Raw genomic sequence first — 18,290 nt, forward strand, 5'->3', positions numbered from 1 at the left:
TTTATTTTAATATAATTTATTTTAATATAATATAATTTATTTTAATATAATTTCAATTAATTTCTGTAAATTAAAAAAGGGTGGTAGAGGGCTTGTTGTAAACAATATTGTATTGTTAGATTTTTATCAACTTTATATATTTTGTATACAAACACATAGAATCTGAAATAATCAAAAAACAATGTTGAAATTAGAAAGTATTTGAAATCAGTATTACAATGAACAAATCTGAAAATGTGAAACTATAAGCAAGCATGAAACCATATTTAGCATGTTCGTGGAGCTCAGCGCTTAACATTCCTGACCAGGACATAAAAGTCAGAGCAACAACAACCTATGATTTGTGGAAATTGAAAATAGGAATAGATTAACTACACACCAAATTTTTTTTTAATTAGGTTAATTCAGATTTTCACCCAAAAAGCTCACTTTGATGCTGTTGCCCATACAATGAAGGTCAAAGGGGTCCAAAACAACACGGGACTGAATTTCATTTGTATGTAAAAGAAAAAAAAAGCTGCATCTTTTATTCTGGACTTTAATTGGTTGCAAAAACTGTTGGTTGCTGTTAGAGGTTCACTTGGTAAGGAGAACAAGTCAGTTTGAGGAAATAAAAATATCATTCACTTTGCAAATGACAAAATTGCATCAGTCAGTCGAGTAAATCGGATAATTATAATTAATTTTTTGAAGCAATAAAAATAGACCTAAGCGATTAATAGCCTTTAAAATGACTTAAAATACATATATAGCAGCAATGAAGCAATAATAATTAGTTCATATAAAGTATTAAAAGCAAGTAATCATATAGTTTTATTGAACAAAACTGTTGAAATACATATTGCATTATTAATAATAGAGCTAATGTACATTACGTATTATAACAAATGCCTGCAGAGGCGCCGACCGTCCGACAATTGTTTACATCGCGATCTAATCCTTGTTTAATATTGACTAAACAAAATTTCATTCAAATGTCCACTTAATATTTAATATTTGGCCATTTCTTTGCGCCAGAAATGCTACAGCACTGTAATTTCTTGAAGATGTGGACATCAAAACGTGTAAACTCATAATTTACATGATTTACATAATTTAAGCGAGGGTTTGAGCTGTTATTTTGGAGGCGCGATGAACATTCAGCATATTGAGAAAGATATCGATGTACTCTCCCTGAGTTTGAGTAGGTTTATATATTATTTACCTTATAAATCTGATGAAATGGAGCATGTTGCGTTCCCAGATGAACGTTATAATAAACCCAAACTCACAACAATATGCAGAGATGGAGTTTGAGACGCTCCTCACATGTATAACATATATAACCGCTCTGAGACGCACGTACTGTACGTAACCTACACGCATGTAAATAATTAAAGTGTATATAACCGGCATTGCATATATTTATTTAATAGAATCGCAGCGTTTGTGAATTCACAATAGGATTATGCTTTATGATTTTTAAATGAGATTAATATATCACGCAGCTTTGGAAGACTGTCAAATAATGATTTTCATGGATTCTCATCTGTGAAATGCTCCACTTCTGGTATTTTGCCGATTACTCATCACGGGCAAAATGCAATCGAGGATTTTTTTTTTTTTTTAATCGAGTACTCTAATTGAATCGAGGAATCGTGACAGCCCTAGGCTGGATAATTCATTGCCACAAAACAAATAAACAAATAAATAAAGATATTAAAAGGAAATTCGCCCAAAATGAAAATCGTCATCATTTACTTGCCCTCATGTCATTCCAAAGCCTTTATGACTAACTTTCTTCTGCTGAACATAAAAGATATTTTGAAGAAGAATGTTGGTAATTCAACAGTTTTGGTGCGCTGACTTCCTTTTTATGAGGAGGGAAGAAGGCATTTCTCCAAATATCTCTCTATATTCCACAGAGCGAGAGATTCAGTCAGTCATACAGGTTTGGAAAGACGTGAGGTTGAGTAAATTTTCATTTTTAGGTGAACTATCACTTTAAGAACAGTTTTGCAACTCTGTATTTTTTATTCAAAAGGTTAGTAACGTAGTGATTTATCTCTGAGGTTTTGTGCATGGCTTGGAACTCTTTAGTGAAGAATTTTTAAAAAATCTCCATGGGGCCTAAATGAATCAGAAAAACTCACAGAACCAAGACTGCTGAAATAGTGCAGCCTCACTGCTCTGTTAGACACAAATACTCAAGTATTCAGAAGCGATGGAACAGATCGAACATGACAACACAACTCTTGACTTTCTTATAACCTCAAAAGCAGTCAGTATTAGTCAGTAATTACGCACAAGCATGGCAAAATGGACTCTCATTTTTGATTTTGTGGTTGGTTACTAGGGCTGGGTAAAAAAATATAGATATCTCAATATTAATCGATTCTCTTTTTTACGGAACGATATCGATTCTTAAATCCCAAGAATCGATTATTCACCTCAGAAAAACATATTCGGTGAGCATAAACTCGTTACTCATTAGAAAAATAAACTGTAGAGAGGGGTATTTTGCTAAATATATGCACCATATAACATATAAATGACTCGTGCATATTTTAAAACATTAGTTTTTAAGTGTAGAAAATCTGTCAACTGAAGCATAATGCAACAGCCAAAGTCAATCTGATGCATAGAGAAATAGGCTAAAAAAAATAATTAATATGGACACCAACCCCCAATTGAATGCCTCAGAGAAAAAAATGACCAAAATGACCATCTCTAACTGGTACAGAGGTATAGACAAAGTATATATATATGCAAGCAGACATTATTATACGGTTCTGGCGCAATGTTAAAATAAGAATAAAGGTCCAGTGTATACACACTGCACTGACTCAGATCAAAGAGTCGGACACATTGCTCTACACGAGCTTGATCTCACTCTACAAAAATACAGCGCAGTAAAGCAGAGAGTGGTTCAGACAGAGCTGTGCCATATGACTGTGGTGTTGTGTCCCGAGAAAGGGCATATGTAATGAGACGTGCATATGAAACATTCAGAGCGCTCTTCCTGTGATGTAGCAGCTCCAGGCTCTGAGCCTGACAGATGATCCCAGAGCGGGAAAGTGCCGGTGCGTTCCTGCTCGCACCTGGGGACGAGGGGAAAGTGGGTGTTTGTGCTTCTTGGCATACCGAAAGTCTACACTTTACTCTCCTCACACAAAGGTGGATGGGGTAAGATAAGCCACTTTGCACTTAAAGGGATAGTTCACCCAAAAAAAGAACATTTCCTCATGTCGTTCCAAACCTGTACGAGTTTTTCTTCTGCTGAAAAAAAAGATGATATTTTGAAGATACTTTGTTGCTGGTAGCCATTGACTTCCATAGTAGGGGAAAAAATACTATGGAAGTTAATGGCTACCAGCAACGGTTAACTTACCAATATTCTTCAAAATATCTTTTTACTTTCAACAGAAGAAATTAACTCATACAGGTTTGGAACAACATGAAGGTGAGTAAATGTCAGAATTTTCATTTTTTGGATGAACTATTACTTTAAGACGTCCTCAAGGAGAAATTAGATAAAGCTAATACACCAAATGATACTGTTGATGTTTGCTTAACTAAAATTAAAAGTGTCTATAATCAAGGGCCAAAACAAAAACGAAAAAAGGATGTTATAAGTTGCACTGAGTAAATACAGCTGGATAAAACAAAACTGTGTCTTCATTTCAGGCTTCAAAGCAACAAAATGTGATTATTTTGGGGGGGGGTATTTTCTATACCCACTCTTACCTGCCCCACAAGCACTGTCCTAAATCCAAACTCACATGACTAACACAACTAGAAAACTTTTAAATGCAAATAAACATTTGGAAACTTATTTGCACATTTGATAAGAACAGCAGGAAATAATGAAGGGTGGGATTTGCTTCATCCAGCGGGATTTAACTGGGTCAGGAAAAGGTTATGGTGTTATTGGTTAAGTCCAAGACCAGTAAATAGTGACGTTATGCTGTCTTTAATAGCTAGCTGCTTGTTTGCAGGCCATTTCTGAGCTCAAAGCTGACATTAACTGCAGTCATTTTCCCAAAACAGAATTCAAGGCCTGCAGATCTAACATGACTTCTGCGTGTGAATAACACTGAAACACAGCCCTTGAGTGCTTCTGAACACACAGGTCAGAGGCCAGCGAGTGTTTCATGCCTCAGTAAACACAAGTCTGAGAGCAGGTCAAAAAAAGTGGATCTTTTCATGCCACAATCACTTTTTGAAATCAGAGAGCGATTGAGCTCCACCTGACGACAGCAGAGTGTGCCAGTCTTTACGACTGCTTATTATTACTGCCACTGAATAAAAACTGCGACTTTATCTCACAATTCTGACTTTTTTTCTCAGATTTGCGTGACACAAACTCGCAATTAGACTATTTTCTTAACTCAATTGCATGTTATAAAATCAGAATTGTGAGATATAAACTTGCAATCATAAGAAAACTGAGAAAAAAGTCAGTAATTTCTGACTTTATAATGCAATTGCGACTTTATATCATGCAAGTCTTGACTTTATAACTTGCAACTGCAAGTTTACATCTCGCAATTCTGACTTTTTCTCAGTTGCAATTACCTTTATTTTTTATTCAGTGGCAGAAACAAGATTCCATAGCTTATCAGTTTGTCATCAGAAGTTACACAGCAGGACTGTGACCTAAAATGACACTGCAAGAACTTCAGAGGACGGAAGGATTCAAAGCCAATTAATCGGCTTTCGTTAACTCCCTAAATTAGTCTCAGATGGCAACAGCTTTAAAGAGAAAATGAGAGGAAAAGCAGCTTGTTTTTAGCCACACTTAAATTAAATTGAATGTAACAACTGTCTCACACACTTAACAATCAATGTACTCTGAGGATTCAAAGAATTTTCAATGTATGTCTCAATTATACCAACTTCTTAAAAATGAGAGGGAGAAAAGGGTTTTGTGGGGAAGTGGGTGAAAATATATATTTCTAATTAGTTCATGTTTAATTAGAGATTTAATTATAGGAATGCCTTTTGGGCATTTTCTTCCAGCTTGTTCATTTTTCAGAGTGTTTATTCATTGCCTGATTCAATAGTCTGTTTGAATCCATAAAAGCCACGGCTTGGGTTCAGCACAGATCTAAAGAGGCTCCCGCTTCACATAACACATAATAAGGCCCTGCTTTCATCTCTGTCTTTGGATTTCTGGAGAAATGACATTAGTTTTCTGATGGGAAACCTTGACGTGTCTGCAGCTTAATCTGTCACACAATCATCTCAACAGAAGTTAATTACACCTTAGATGATATTACATAAACCATGAACAACCAATGGAAGGGAACAAAAACACTCACTAGATCTCTGCATAATTTACCATTTCTGTAAATCACAGAAAGTCTAAATACGGGTATCTTAAGCTTTCAGTAGACAGGAGTTCACAGGATGCAAATAGACTAGGCAAACCCTTTATACTCAGTCCAAAAAATATATATATATATTTTTTTTTTAGAAACGCAAAATAGTTTAATGGGAAAAAATAAAATAAAATTAAAAAATTAAAAAATTAAATTAAAAAATTAAATTTAAAAATTTAAATTAAATTACAATTAAATTGAATAGAAATTATTAAATTAAATAAAATTAAATAAAATTAAATAAAAATTTAAAAAATTTAAAAAATAAAATAAAATAAAAAAATAAAAAATTCTGGTCAGTACATTCCTTTAACATTCCCTGCTGGCATAATAAAGAGTTTAATTCTGGAGCCTGTCTACCTACATCTGTCTCGCTGACGAAAGGCATGCCAAACATTTTAAAGCACTCTTTTCCACACAGGTGCTCAGACACATTTTCTAACCAGCTAAGCAATTTGCAAAATGCAAAGTCACTGGTTTAAGACAAGCTTTTGCAGCTGTGTGTGTTTTTTTTGGGGTCTCTGAACTAAATGAAAGAAAAAAGCAACAACATGCGCCTACCTAAACAAATCGTAGTACCTTTATACAGTATAAGTTGGTTATGCACAGTTGATGCAATTAAAAATGAAAGAAAACAGACAATTTCTTTTAGTGTTTGGCTAGACAGCAAAGTTACTTCAACTAAAAACAAAATTATTTTTCAAATTTTGCTTATTTTTCTTATTGGATGTTGAAATCAAATGTGGATGCTGTCATTATCTAATCGGAATCTATCTTCACAAATGACTAGCTATGAATTTACACAGCTTAGAGGGGAAAAAAAAACTTTACAATTCTTGAGTCCTTTGGAGTGACAAAAACACTTTTAAATGTTGCTAATCAGGAACCAAATGGGAAAGAGAGACATTCAAGCTTAAAAGTTAAGCAGTCAGGTTTCACCTTCTACCATTACATGTCTGTTTATATGGAACTGATCTACGTTCATTTCTTCAGTCCTGCTAAATCAACCTTGAGGACAAGACTTCAGGGACTGACTGCTGTCAACGCAGTGCTTCACTTCTTTATTCTGTTGTCTTACACTGCATGAGGGAATTCAATCATTACTGAGCTTAACGCAAACACTATTAGTTACAGGATGTTGCTTATGAATACAAATTTGGCATTAAAGGCCACAGTTATTTCTATCACAGCCTTTTCAAGAGCTCAACATTTGCAAAAGCTCTGAATGCATAATTCCAATGCAGAGATCAAACACGCTGGAACAACGTTTCCTCAAAGAAAATATTTAAGAACGACTTTATTTACAAAGGTTCAGCATTCCCTATTCACGTTCTTAATCAAATCTTGATTAGCCAAGAGGAGCAGGACACTAGCCACAGATGCGCTTCGTACCGTTGAGTCTAGAAGTCACACTAAAGCAAAAAAAAAATAGGGTAGATTTTTTTCAAAATGACTTCAAATGTCATACTCAAAATTGGGGTGATGGGGGACGTCTACTTACGACTCGAAGCTCATTAAATAACAGCTAGACGCACAGAGCAGAACATATAGTACAGAAACAAGTTTTTTTTAAGTTTTCAAACTACTTTTTTAAACTCGCCATAATGCAACACTCATAGTGTAAGATGCTCAAAAAAAACAGCCAAAGACATAGACTTAAAATAAAATAATATAAATATAAGAGCTAACTTTTTTTTTTTTTTACTTTGAGTCCATGGTCCCAAATCTCAAACATGGTAATCAACAAATGTTAATTCAATAAAAATATGAACTCTGAACCATCTGACAGCAAACTAACAGTGCAGCAGCAGAAGCATAAAATAAACCAGTAAAATCATTCTGAAGTGATTATTTTTCAACAATAGTTATCCATTTTTGAAGGTGCAATGCATGCTGGGAACTTGCACAACATTGTGCAGAATAAAACCAGATGTTCAGATGACTCTAATCTAAGTAAGGTAAACTACTTTTGTTAGAAACATCTTGTTCCAATTCACAATTCATCATCCTAAATCTTTGTTCAAGCTATTTTTTTTACATTTGTTAGAAGAACTTTGCAAGTTGGATTTTTTGTGTGTACTAAAATAGTCTTAATTTGGTCATTTTCCAGATTAATATTTTTATATTAAAATATTATAAATATGAAATATTTACTTATTTAGTTTGAGTTGTATAAAACTGAAGACAAAAGAGTCAAAAATATATAATTTATAATCAAATCTTTGCTTAATCTCAATATTTCTGACATGCATTTCATTCATATGAAACTAAATTCTAATAAATTATTGTTTATCATTATTATTACTACACATTTTCTCTTCAAACATTTCTGTGGACCCCTAGCACCCTCTTGCGGCCCCTGGTGTGCCCAGAGACCCGTTTGAAATCAACTAAAGCACAAGCACACTGTCAACAGGCTAATTAAATCACTACTGCTTTAAAAAAACATAGAAAATACGATCTAAAACTTAGCAAGGTCAGCTAGTCAAACATTTTGACCCCATCCCTCAGCTCACTAGGCTTTGAGCCACAATGCTGTTTAAAAAAACCTTGACAAAACATTCACATTCTTTTGAAAAGGCTCACGTGGCGAACTGCGAACTTCAGCCTCAGTCAGATGAACACCATGTTCTCATCTCAAACACACAGCGGCTTCAAAAGGCGGCTCCACTCACAGACGTGATGAGATGTTCTCCTGAGATTCACTCACCAGAAACAGCGCGACCTTCTTCAGACCGCGATTCCCCATGACGGCTCAGAGAGACTCGGCTCAGACACAGACAGGAACGGTTGTCTTCTGTCAGCGCGATGACAAGCGTGTCGACATCATGAGGATGAGGAGGGTCTGCGTGCTCTCGCGTTCCCTCCCCTCGCTCTTCTCCATCTCCACTCATTTGTATTTCCTCTTTGCTCAAACACAGACCCAATCTCTCTCTTTTGATTCAAGCCAACCGGTAAAGTACACAACGTTTGGAAGAAACTGCTTGTGTGCCACATGGCTTTCCAAAAAAACCACACACATTCGTGGTGTGAAAGTCTAAGGCCTCTGATGTTTCCATTTAGTGATCCAATAAACCTGGACCACACGTCTGAGAGCCACAGACACGCGGCTCATTAATTATGGTGATTGCAGAATGATAACCATTGGCTGGAGAGTCAGTAAGTCAGCGACCAATCAGAATGGGTTTAGACTAGAGGTCACTTCTGACTGAGCCCCATGAACATCAGATACGCACGCGTATCTATACAGATGAAGTACTTGACTGTGTTCATACTAATAAGCTGCAGTATGTGATATTGACAGCTAGTGGTTGAAATGGGTACTGCAGTCCAAATTCAAAATATTGTTTCTCCCGCACCTCGTCCTCAGACTCGATGCTCACGCGGGTTGCCAGATTAAGGATACGCAACAGGAATGAGCGCAAGTGACAATGGAAGGCAACGAGCCTTACACTGTAAGCTGATGAGTTGATTTATCAGTGTTTTAATATTCCTCTGGTCACAGAGCTTTTCAGATGGATGTTGAGGGTTTTTAGGTCAGGTAGAATCTGCGATCTCTGACTTGTTTGCTGGCTTCCATGGCTGCAATACGCTGTGTTTTCCACCAACTGGCAACCCGGGGTGTGGAAATCGTATTGGTTAAACTGGAAGTGGGCGGAGTCACACAGACCAAAACAAAACCAGACATTCCGACACGGAACGCACAATTTAAAGCAGAATAACTGGCTGTAGCGTTGTTTTTCAGAGAAACAAGTATGTGAACTTAGCACGTTTTCTAAATATCTGCAAGTCATAAAATCAATCAAATTACAGTCATAAAATTACATACGGCACCTTTAAGCATATTTGACCAACCAGTCCAGATAAATAAAGCGCAAAGGCTTTCCTTTTGAGGTCAATGACAAGTAATAACAGGCAACTTTCTGCATAATACAAGCCTGCTGACACGGACAGGCCCAGACCAGATCTGCAGACTCTTTCCACAAAACCCGAAGAAAACATACGACTTATGCAGCAGATGATATTTGGAACTCCGGTTTCTTCAAATGGAAGAGATTTGTAAAAGTTGACGAAATGCTAATAATTAATCAAAAATCATAAAAAAGGCAAAAATTTAAATAAGTTAAAAGAGCTGCATAATGAAATTGAACGTTCAGTTCATGGTAAATGCTGCTCTGCATGTCACTTATAAAGTGCACTTGGGAATGCAATGTGCACCAGGATCACATTTTCACATTTCTTGTGGAAATAAGTTACAGCACTTTTTGTAACGTCAGGTTTGTAACAAAGCATTATACGTTTGTCGTCAACTAAACACAGACTTTAAGCTCTCCCTGCAGTTATCCACCAAAATAAATGCTTGAGGTTTTAATATTTGAAAATAAAGGCAGTAAAAAAATAGTAATATGTAGTGTAAAATAACATTATAAATATTATTATTATAATCTAATAATAAAAAAAAAAAGGTCAGGATGTTTAAATTGCAGCAATAAGACATTTTTATTATGAGCATAAATGCTTATCATATCGCAATTCAAAACGCAATATAATGACAAAATTATATAATTTTGACCAAATTGTGCAGCCCTGTACTGTAAATAAATCTTAATAATAAAATGTCATTTTTTTAACTAACATAAAACACTTACTTAGCTTAAATAATCTATTTATATTTCATTTTCCCTGCATGTCTGTGAACATGCAAATTTTTATATAATTGAAATATGAACTTAAAAGTGGGTACTTCAAGAAAATATTTTGTTAAAAGGGTTCGGCTGAAAGAACTTCCATCACCCAAGTAATCACAGAATGTCAGAACCAAAGAAGAATTCAGTTTTAAAGTGAAAAACAGCAAAAGCTAATCCAGATGCTCCTGAACACATTCAATGCAAGCCAAAACTTGACATATTAAATTATCAAACCAACCTTTATTTGAAAGCATATTCCTCCCTTTAGTTAGGTACGTAATGTCTGGGCTATGAATGATAAGGTTCTAGCTTTCCTTAATCACTCCATAAAATTAAGATCAAAATCAAGTTTATCTGATGTAAAGTCAAAAATGGCCAGTAGAGGGAGACAAACAACATGACTGCACAAGCCCATTAAACTTCTGCCCGCATTAGATTGTCACTACACTAAACATAATCAGAAGAATAGTTCTGTTTGGACTTTAAAAAGTTACATTTGGTCGCTTACCTTATTCTTGCAAAACGAGGGTGAGCTTTGGTGCTGTCGTCCGGAGGACTGGTCTGTGTTATCATTAAGGTCCGTCACAGCGGTCCTGAGGGAGGGAGAGTGGAGGCCTTCCTCTCCTTCCTCCTCATCTTCAGCCTCCTCCTCCTCTTCCCTCCCACTCTCTTCTGAATGCTCAAACTCATCGCTATCCTGGTCCATTTCCTCCTCGCCATCCTCCTCATCGTCTTCGTTCTGGTCTGAACGAAGTCCCGCTCTGACCTGCCCTTCCCTTCCGCCGTTATTATTCCCCTCCTCCTCCTCCTCCTCGTTCTCCTCCTCTTCCTCGCGATGCCGTCTACGCCGCCGGTGCTGCTCCTGCTCCCACATCCACTGGGCACCCTTTTCGGCTCCATTCACCTCACTCCTCCGTCCTTCCTCCACCGGCTCGGCTCCGGAAGGCCACGGCTCCTCCTCTTGATCCCTCGGCCGCTCTCGTCCGTCCTCTTCCTCCTCGGCTGCTTCTCTTCTCTGTTGCTGCGCCTCCTGCTCCTGCTCCTCCAGCACCCGGTTCATGTGCTCCGCCTGGGGCTGGGGTGCGCGGCCGGAGGTGCTGTTACCTGCCCCAGGCCTCTGCTGCTGGGCCGCCCTGCTGCCGCTGCCCCCCGACAGCAGATCCTGGTTCATTTCCAAAAGCCAGCTTGCTACCTCCTGCACCTTCGCTAGGCTGTCTGAGGAGGACAAGGACTTGGCATTCTGAAAGAGAGACGGAGACGGGAAGTGGTTAAGGCGGATTGTCACAACAAAAATCAGAAGCATGCATATGGGCTGGTTATTCAAAAAAAGAAACATCATTCTCCTGTTTGCAGCCAGAGTGTGCTGAAGCAGGTAACTCATTCTTTTATTCATGCCTGTGAAATAAAACAATGGACATTTGCATCTAAGCTGGGAAAGATGCAATATGAGCGTCCCTCAAACAATGGGCTTGGCCTGGAAACCACGGCAACAGTATCACTTCAACACACGCAAACAAACATTCATCGTATTCTCCATTCAAGTTTCTGTTTTTACTGTGTTGCATTACAATTCTACTGTTTTAATCAAAATCGGTTTTATTTTTAGTGCTAATATCTAGATTCTAATAATGCACATTTGTGTAAACGCACGTGTATTACATAAACATATAAATGACCAATCAAAAGATAGTTTTTTTTTAAAGAAATTATTTTAATTGTATTTAATAATGCACATGAAAATAGTAAAATAACACATTTGTGTAATTGCACATGTACCATTCAAAATACTGAAGTCAGGAGGATTTTTTTTTAAATAAAATTATTTTGAAGTTTACTGCATTAAATTTGAATTAAATTGAAAAGTGACAGACTTCTATATTTCTATTTTAAATAATTGCCGTTTTTCATTCAAGTTTTCCACAAAAATAGACGATTTCCACAAAAATATTGGGCAGCACAACTGTGTTCAACACTGATAATAATCAGAAAAGTTTCTTCAAAATCAGAATATTAGAATGATTTCTGAAGATCATGTGACACTGAAGACTAGAGTAATGATGCTGAAAATTCATTTTAAATCTATTAAAATACAAAAATATACTATTTGAAACTGTGATTACACAATATTAGTTTTTACTGTATTTTTCATCAAATAATTGCAGGCTTGATGAGCATAATTCAAAAACACTTAAAAATCTTAGACTCCAAACAAACACTTTTTCTTTATTTCATCTCATATTCAAATCAGAACATGATTTGAGACTTCATACACAGTACAGCTATTTCAGAGCAATCTCAGTTCACTGTTGGGGAGAGGAAGACACTAAGTAACAAAAAGACTTGTGCAACACTGATTCACTATTCAACGGCAGCATCAGATTCACTATGCAAGTGGAAATTTAATAATCGAAACCCCAATGACTGTTACAACAGATCAAATACAGCCAGCAGGGGGCATCACTGCCAAACAAGTGCAGTTCATGAAGCAGCGTTCAGCTTCCAGACACATAGCAGGATCCACACAATCATATCATGTTACCCTAAAGATGTTTCATCAGTCAGAGTGAGGTTATGGCACACTAGCCCTGCACTGCAATGCTACACTTGCATTTTTTATGTAAAATACACTTTTTTTTTTTTTTTTGCCTTTTGGTTTTAAGACTAGTGAACTTTCAGCGAGGCAAATTAAAAAAAGAAAAAAAGAAAAAACAACCATGCCAGCAGGGAAAAATCCTTATTAAACCTTTACATTAAACCATGTGCTAGCTTCACAGAAACAGAGGCTAGTATAAATTTTATTAAAAAATAAATAAAAAAATGTAGATGGATAGGTATAGTTTGCTGTTGACATAACTGTTCTGTTGAACATTTAAGTATTTGAGGAATAAATCATTGGGGGGGAAAACGCAATTCTTAAGGCCTGTTCAGACTAAGGACAATAACTATAACGTTTTAATTATCATTCTAATTCTACGAGAATAGGAAAGTCCACACCTCAGCTGTAATGATAACAAGAACAATCCACTGGAATTACTTTCAGAACGATTTTTTTCCAGGTGATGAATGATAAAAACAATGACAGCCAATCAGAATCCTCCCAAGATTGACCAATTAAAGCAATTATATGAATGCAGCACGAGCTTATAAACATCAATATGGTCCGTTGTTGTCGATGCTAATATAGTTATCGCTATCTTTATAGTTATTATTCCATGTGTGAAAAAGCCTTGACCGTACTTATAATTTAGCAAACAGACATCTTAAGGCAATGAGAATTTCAGGTTTCAAAAATACATAGAAGTCAATACAATTCTTTTAAAAAATGACTTGCTGTACATTTTTGATTCACTAAAATGAACCAGCTCAAAAGATTCACTCGTTTGGGAATCTGATGCACTGGTCAATCGGTCAAGTCAGGCACTACTAAAATGTATATGAAATATCAGCACATACTTATAATACACAGATAATTATGAATGATTTTCAAAGCAGCAACATGCTTTATGAGTCCAGATGGTGTAGTTAAAGAATCTACCAGCAGGGGCTGACAGAAGCATGAAAGCCTGCTAAACTTTCTACCTGTTCTCTAATGCAAACATCCAGTAATTCTTCCATATCCATCACCCACTGGATCTATGCATTTACTCCTCTCCATTGTCCGGGGTCTAATCACAGCAAATATATGAAGCCAGAGATCTCAGGGCAATTTCAAACTGTTTAATGCATCTGATTAAATGAGCTTTTTGATTACAGAATCGTTTCCTTTATAACAAGGAAGACGAGATGCACAATCAGCCCAGATCCAATAGGAAAATAATTATGGCAATGAACTTCAAATAGACATTTCAATTTCCCCTCCTATAGAGAGGCTGAACCAGGTGAGCCTTATAGGAAAACCTGCGCGATCTCTAGAGATTCGTCTCGTGTATTAACATGCTAAAAAACAATTACTTAGCAAAGCATTCAATGCATCTCAATGCAAACGCACAGCATCTATCAAGCATCATGAAGGTGCTGGACTGCCTGTTAGTATTCATGTCCTGCATGCTGGTCTATCCGTGCAACTGCATTAGACTCGAACACAATTAGTGCTATTAGACTGCACAACTGAACTAGTGTGTGCTCAAGTGACAGTACTGCAACACACACAGGATTACATTGAGCCTCATTTGCATTAAGGGCGAGACCGTTAAAGTGTATGAAAACTGCCTTAACAACAGTAATCTAGTTTTAGTACACTTCACAGATGCTCATCTCGCCGTAGGCTCCTGCATTTTTTTTTTTGAGGACAGATGAGTAGATCTATGTTCCGTAAAGTAGGGACCTGATGGTCACTTGTAGATACATGCAGACTGGACAGAAAGACAGACAGACCTTCAAGGGCTAATGACAGGATCCTCATTTTTCACCCCGATGTACAAGATATTTTAATTAATTTGGTCAGTTTATTTTAAAGGTCCAATTCTTACTATTAACTACGACTTTTGCCTCAATAATTTGCTGCTTATTAATAGTTAGTAAGGTAGTTGTTAAGGTTAGGTTACACTGTAAAAAAAATTCTGTCGTTTTTACAAAATAATTTTGGCAGCTATGGTTGCCAGAATAACTTTGTAAAAAATACAGAAAAACTGTAAACACATTTACGGCCAAAAATTGTAAATTTTACAGTATAAAACTGGATTTTTATTTGTATGCTGTCAATTATAGTTCTTAGAAAGTAAATCGGAATGGTCAAAAATCATTATCGGCAGGTCACATTTACCAAAAAATATTGGAAATCAGAATCAGCCAAGAAAATTGCAATCGGTGCAATTTATAAGTACTAATAAACAGCTAATATGCTAGTAATATGCACGCTAGTTAATAGTGAGAATTGAATAGTGAGAGAAGAAAAATGAAATATAGCAGGACACCTGAAGATGCTCAAGTCTCTCAAGGTTAATGTCTCAATGTTGTTTTTGCTGCTTAATTTTTTTTTGGAAACTTTTTTCAGTATTCTTTGATGAATAATAAGTTAAAAAGAACAGCATTTATTCTAAATAGAAATCTTTTGTAACAATATACTGTTAAAAAATATGTGGGGTCAGAACATTTTTTTTCTTTCGTTTCTGAAAGAAATTAATACTTTTATTCAGCAAGGATGTGTTAAATTGATAACTGATAGCAAAGACTTACATTGTTAGAAAAGCTTTGTATTTTAAATAAATGTTGTTCTTTTTAACTTAACTGTTTCCAACATTGATAATAAATCAGAATATTAGAATGATTTCTGAAGATCATGTGACACTGAAGACTGGAGTAATGATGCTGAAAATTCAGCTGCGCATCACAGAAATAAATTACATTTTACAATATATTCACATAGAAAACAGCTATTTTAAATTGTAATAATATTTCACAATATTATTGTTTTTTTCTGTATTTTTTAATGGAATAATTGCAGCCTTGATGAGCAGAAGAGGCTTCTTTAAAAAAAAAAAACATTAAAAATCCTTTTTTTAATGGTATCAAAGTTGATCATAACCATATGAAATCAACACGAATATAAGGAGTGCATTTCTAAGAACTTGGCACATGTGTTCTGAACTAGATTTTAAAACGAACTTTTCTTCTTTATTGTTGACACTCATTTGTCATTGACCCTCAAATCACTTGGGAAAACATCTGAATTATTCAGACTGGGTATTTCACCACCACAAAATAACCCAAAGCACCTGGTTTGAATTCAGTGGTAAGTGTACTCCAAGGGAACCAGAGAAATAAAGACTTGAAACAAAAACATCTATAACAAATTCATCAAATTCTTGCATCAAAAGCCAGGAAAAAACACTCCAAAATGAACCAAGACCTAACATGACTAACAAATACCGCACAGTTTATGCGATGACACAGGAAAAACTCCATCCCAGCTTTGCTTTCCAGACATGCGCTCTGATACGGAAAACTGGAAGCATTGCCTTAAAAAGAGAAGCATTTGGCTTGGCTCCCGGAAAATGCAGCCAGCCGGCGTAGCTGAGCAGTCTGATAAGAGAGTGAGGTGCATCATTTCTTTAGTTATTACCACTGTGTAGACTTCAGCGGCAGGTCATTTATCTACATCTAAAGGGGCTGAGAGGAAGGTGAAGCCAAAATGGGTTTTAGCACATCCTCTCAGAGAGAACGCTAGCAAAGGAGATGAAGGGGAGGAGGAGAGAGTGGCGGTATTATTGGTTTCACGATATCATTTCCTACAAAGCTGCCATACTGTCATCTCCTCTTGGACAGGAAACATAACAGGAAAAGAGAAAAAAGAGAGAGTTATTTTTATTAACCACAAAAGGTACCAGGATAGGTCTTTATGATAAGAACCAAGCCAAAAAAAAGGAAACCCATCACCTGGTTTCGCAAATTACTCATTCATACAGAACTGCTCCCGTTAGCAGCAGAATAATAGACAAAATGGCTCATTTGGTAGATACGCAAGTACAAAGACGAAAACAAATTTGGGTAAATATCTGCAACCAGAGCTGGAAAACAGATCTCCTGCTGAAAAACCTAATTTAGTGCTTCTAATGGGCCGTAGTTTAGTCTCAGCAGATTGGTTTGTTAGAGAAAAATGGTTTGTAGGAAAAGCCTTTGAGTGGCCATGCAGGCAGAACTGGCTGAAAAGACTCTCCTCCAGTAAATAAGCTATTAAGACATCTAGACTATCCATCGAGAGGCAACGAATAGCTCCTTCTATGAGCGTCATACTGGAAAACCTCAAGAAGTCTCCATAATTAGCTTATACGTGGAAACCGATATTTTCGTTCCATGCTACTGCAGAACGTTTATTACGGAAGGAAGAGATGGAAAGGCGGTAGGGCTTGCCGCGATAGATGGTGCTGACGGTGATACCGGTGTTAAGCCGCAACACCGGTTACGTCACTTGCCCACCGCGGCACCGGCCCCCACCGTCGTTTTGATTTTTTTATAGAAATAAAAATCATTTAGTTTTTAGACGAACAGAAAGAAAGCTAAGCTTTTAAGCTATTTAAAAGCGAAGGAAAGCGAGGAAAAGAGGGAAAATTCAAACGAACTAAAAACGAAAAATTGCTTTACGTCGAATTGCCGCTATTTGAAAGTGAAAGTAAAATGCGCACGCCGCTTTTTCAAGGTATTTAAAAGCGAAGGAAAGCTAGGAAAAGAGGGAACGCCCCGCCACCGCGGTGATACCGGTATTACCGGTGTTGTCACACGTCGATTAACCGGTGGGAAAATTTCCTCACCGTCACAACCCTAAAAGGAGGTAGCAGGAAGTAACGAATAGTTAAAGACTGAAATATGAGGCAGATCAGTCATACAACATTCATGTGATGACCATGTGTACTTGGCTGATCAAGATTTTCCCTGTCCAAATATGCATACTTCCCTACTATATAGTAGGTGAAAAACAGTGCTGTAATTTGAGACAATTTTAAATATTTAAAAAAGGAAGTACCCGAGTGACTTATCGTATGACTTATTGTAGGCAGGTGGGTAAGAAGGTAGAACCAAAGAAAATTAAGCAGGAATTAAATGGAAATGAAGGAAAAGTGAAAAGAAGTAGGAAGGAAATAAGTAGGAATGTAGTAAAGAAATAGGACCAAAAAAATGAGCAGGTAGGGAGTAATAGGGGAAATGGGAAAGTAGGAAGGAAATAAGTAGGAATGTAGTAAAGAAGTAGGACAGAATATAGTAAGGAAGGACAGAGAAATCAAGTAGGAAAAGGAAATTATTTAGGAAGAAAAAGGGAGGGAGGAAAGGAAGGAAGGAAGGAAAAAGAAAGTAAAAAAGTAGTAAGCAAGTAGAAAGAAAAAAAGATGTAGGATGGCAGGAAGTAGGAAGAAAGAAAGCAAGGAATGTAAGAGGAAGCACATAAGCAAAACCAAACAATGAGAAATGTGCTGAGGCAGAATAATTAGCTGAAAGAACAGATCTGACCGTTTCTTTCAGTTCATTAAACACCAGCTGTCATCACTAGTATTTAACTGGCTTAAGCTGGTATTTCAGACATCACCTTAGTGCCACTGGAAACTAGTTTGTCGTCTTTCATCATTTCATTTACATTGACTTGAACATCTAAAGGTCTCACAAGGTTAATCCCCGAGACCTTTCCACACACAAATACGCTTTTCTTTTGTCCGTGTCTCGTACCTCGCCTCCAGGCATTAGAGAGTGAAGGAGTCAAAGCAGCTAAAGGACAGAGACACGGACAGGTGCGCAAACAGCTCTACTGTGC

The 18,290-nt window shown here is 36.7% G+C and overlaps 1 protein-coding gene across 1 annotated transcript in view; it reads right to left on the minus strand.

The window, feature by feature from the left end:
• Positions 1-18,290, minus strand: part of LOC107757568 (F-box/WD repeat-containing protein 7-like) — a gene marked incomplete at its 5' end in the record, with an annotated part of 157,693 nt that overhangs the window by 82,905 nt on the left and 56,498 nt on the right. The window contains one exon of the mRNA XM_016575084.1: positions 10,560-11,291. Within this exon, the coding sequence (XP_016430570.1) occupies positions 10,560-11,291 (732 nt within the window). The remainder of the gene's footprint in view (positions 1-10,559; positions 11,292-18,290) is intronic.

This window comes from Sinocyclocheilus rhinocerous, unplaced genomic scaffold (assembly GCF_001515625.1).
Source record: "Sinocyclocheilus rhinocerous isolate Xijiao unplaced genomic scaffold, SAMN03320098_v1.1 scaffold323, whole genome shotgun sequence".
NCBI lineage: Eukaryota > Metazoa > Chordata > Actinopteri > Cypriniformes > Cyprinidae > Sinocyclocheilus > Sinocyclocheilus rhinocerous.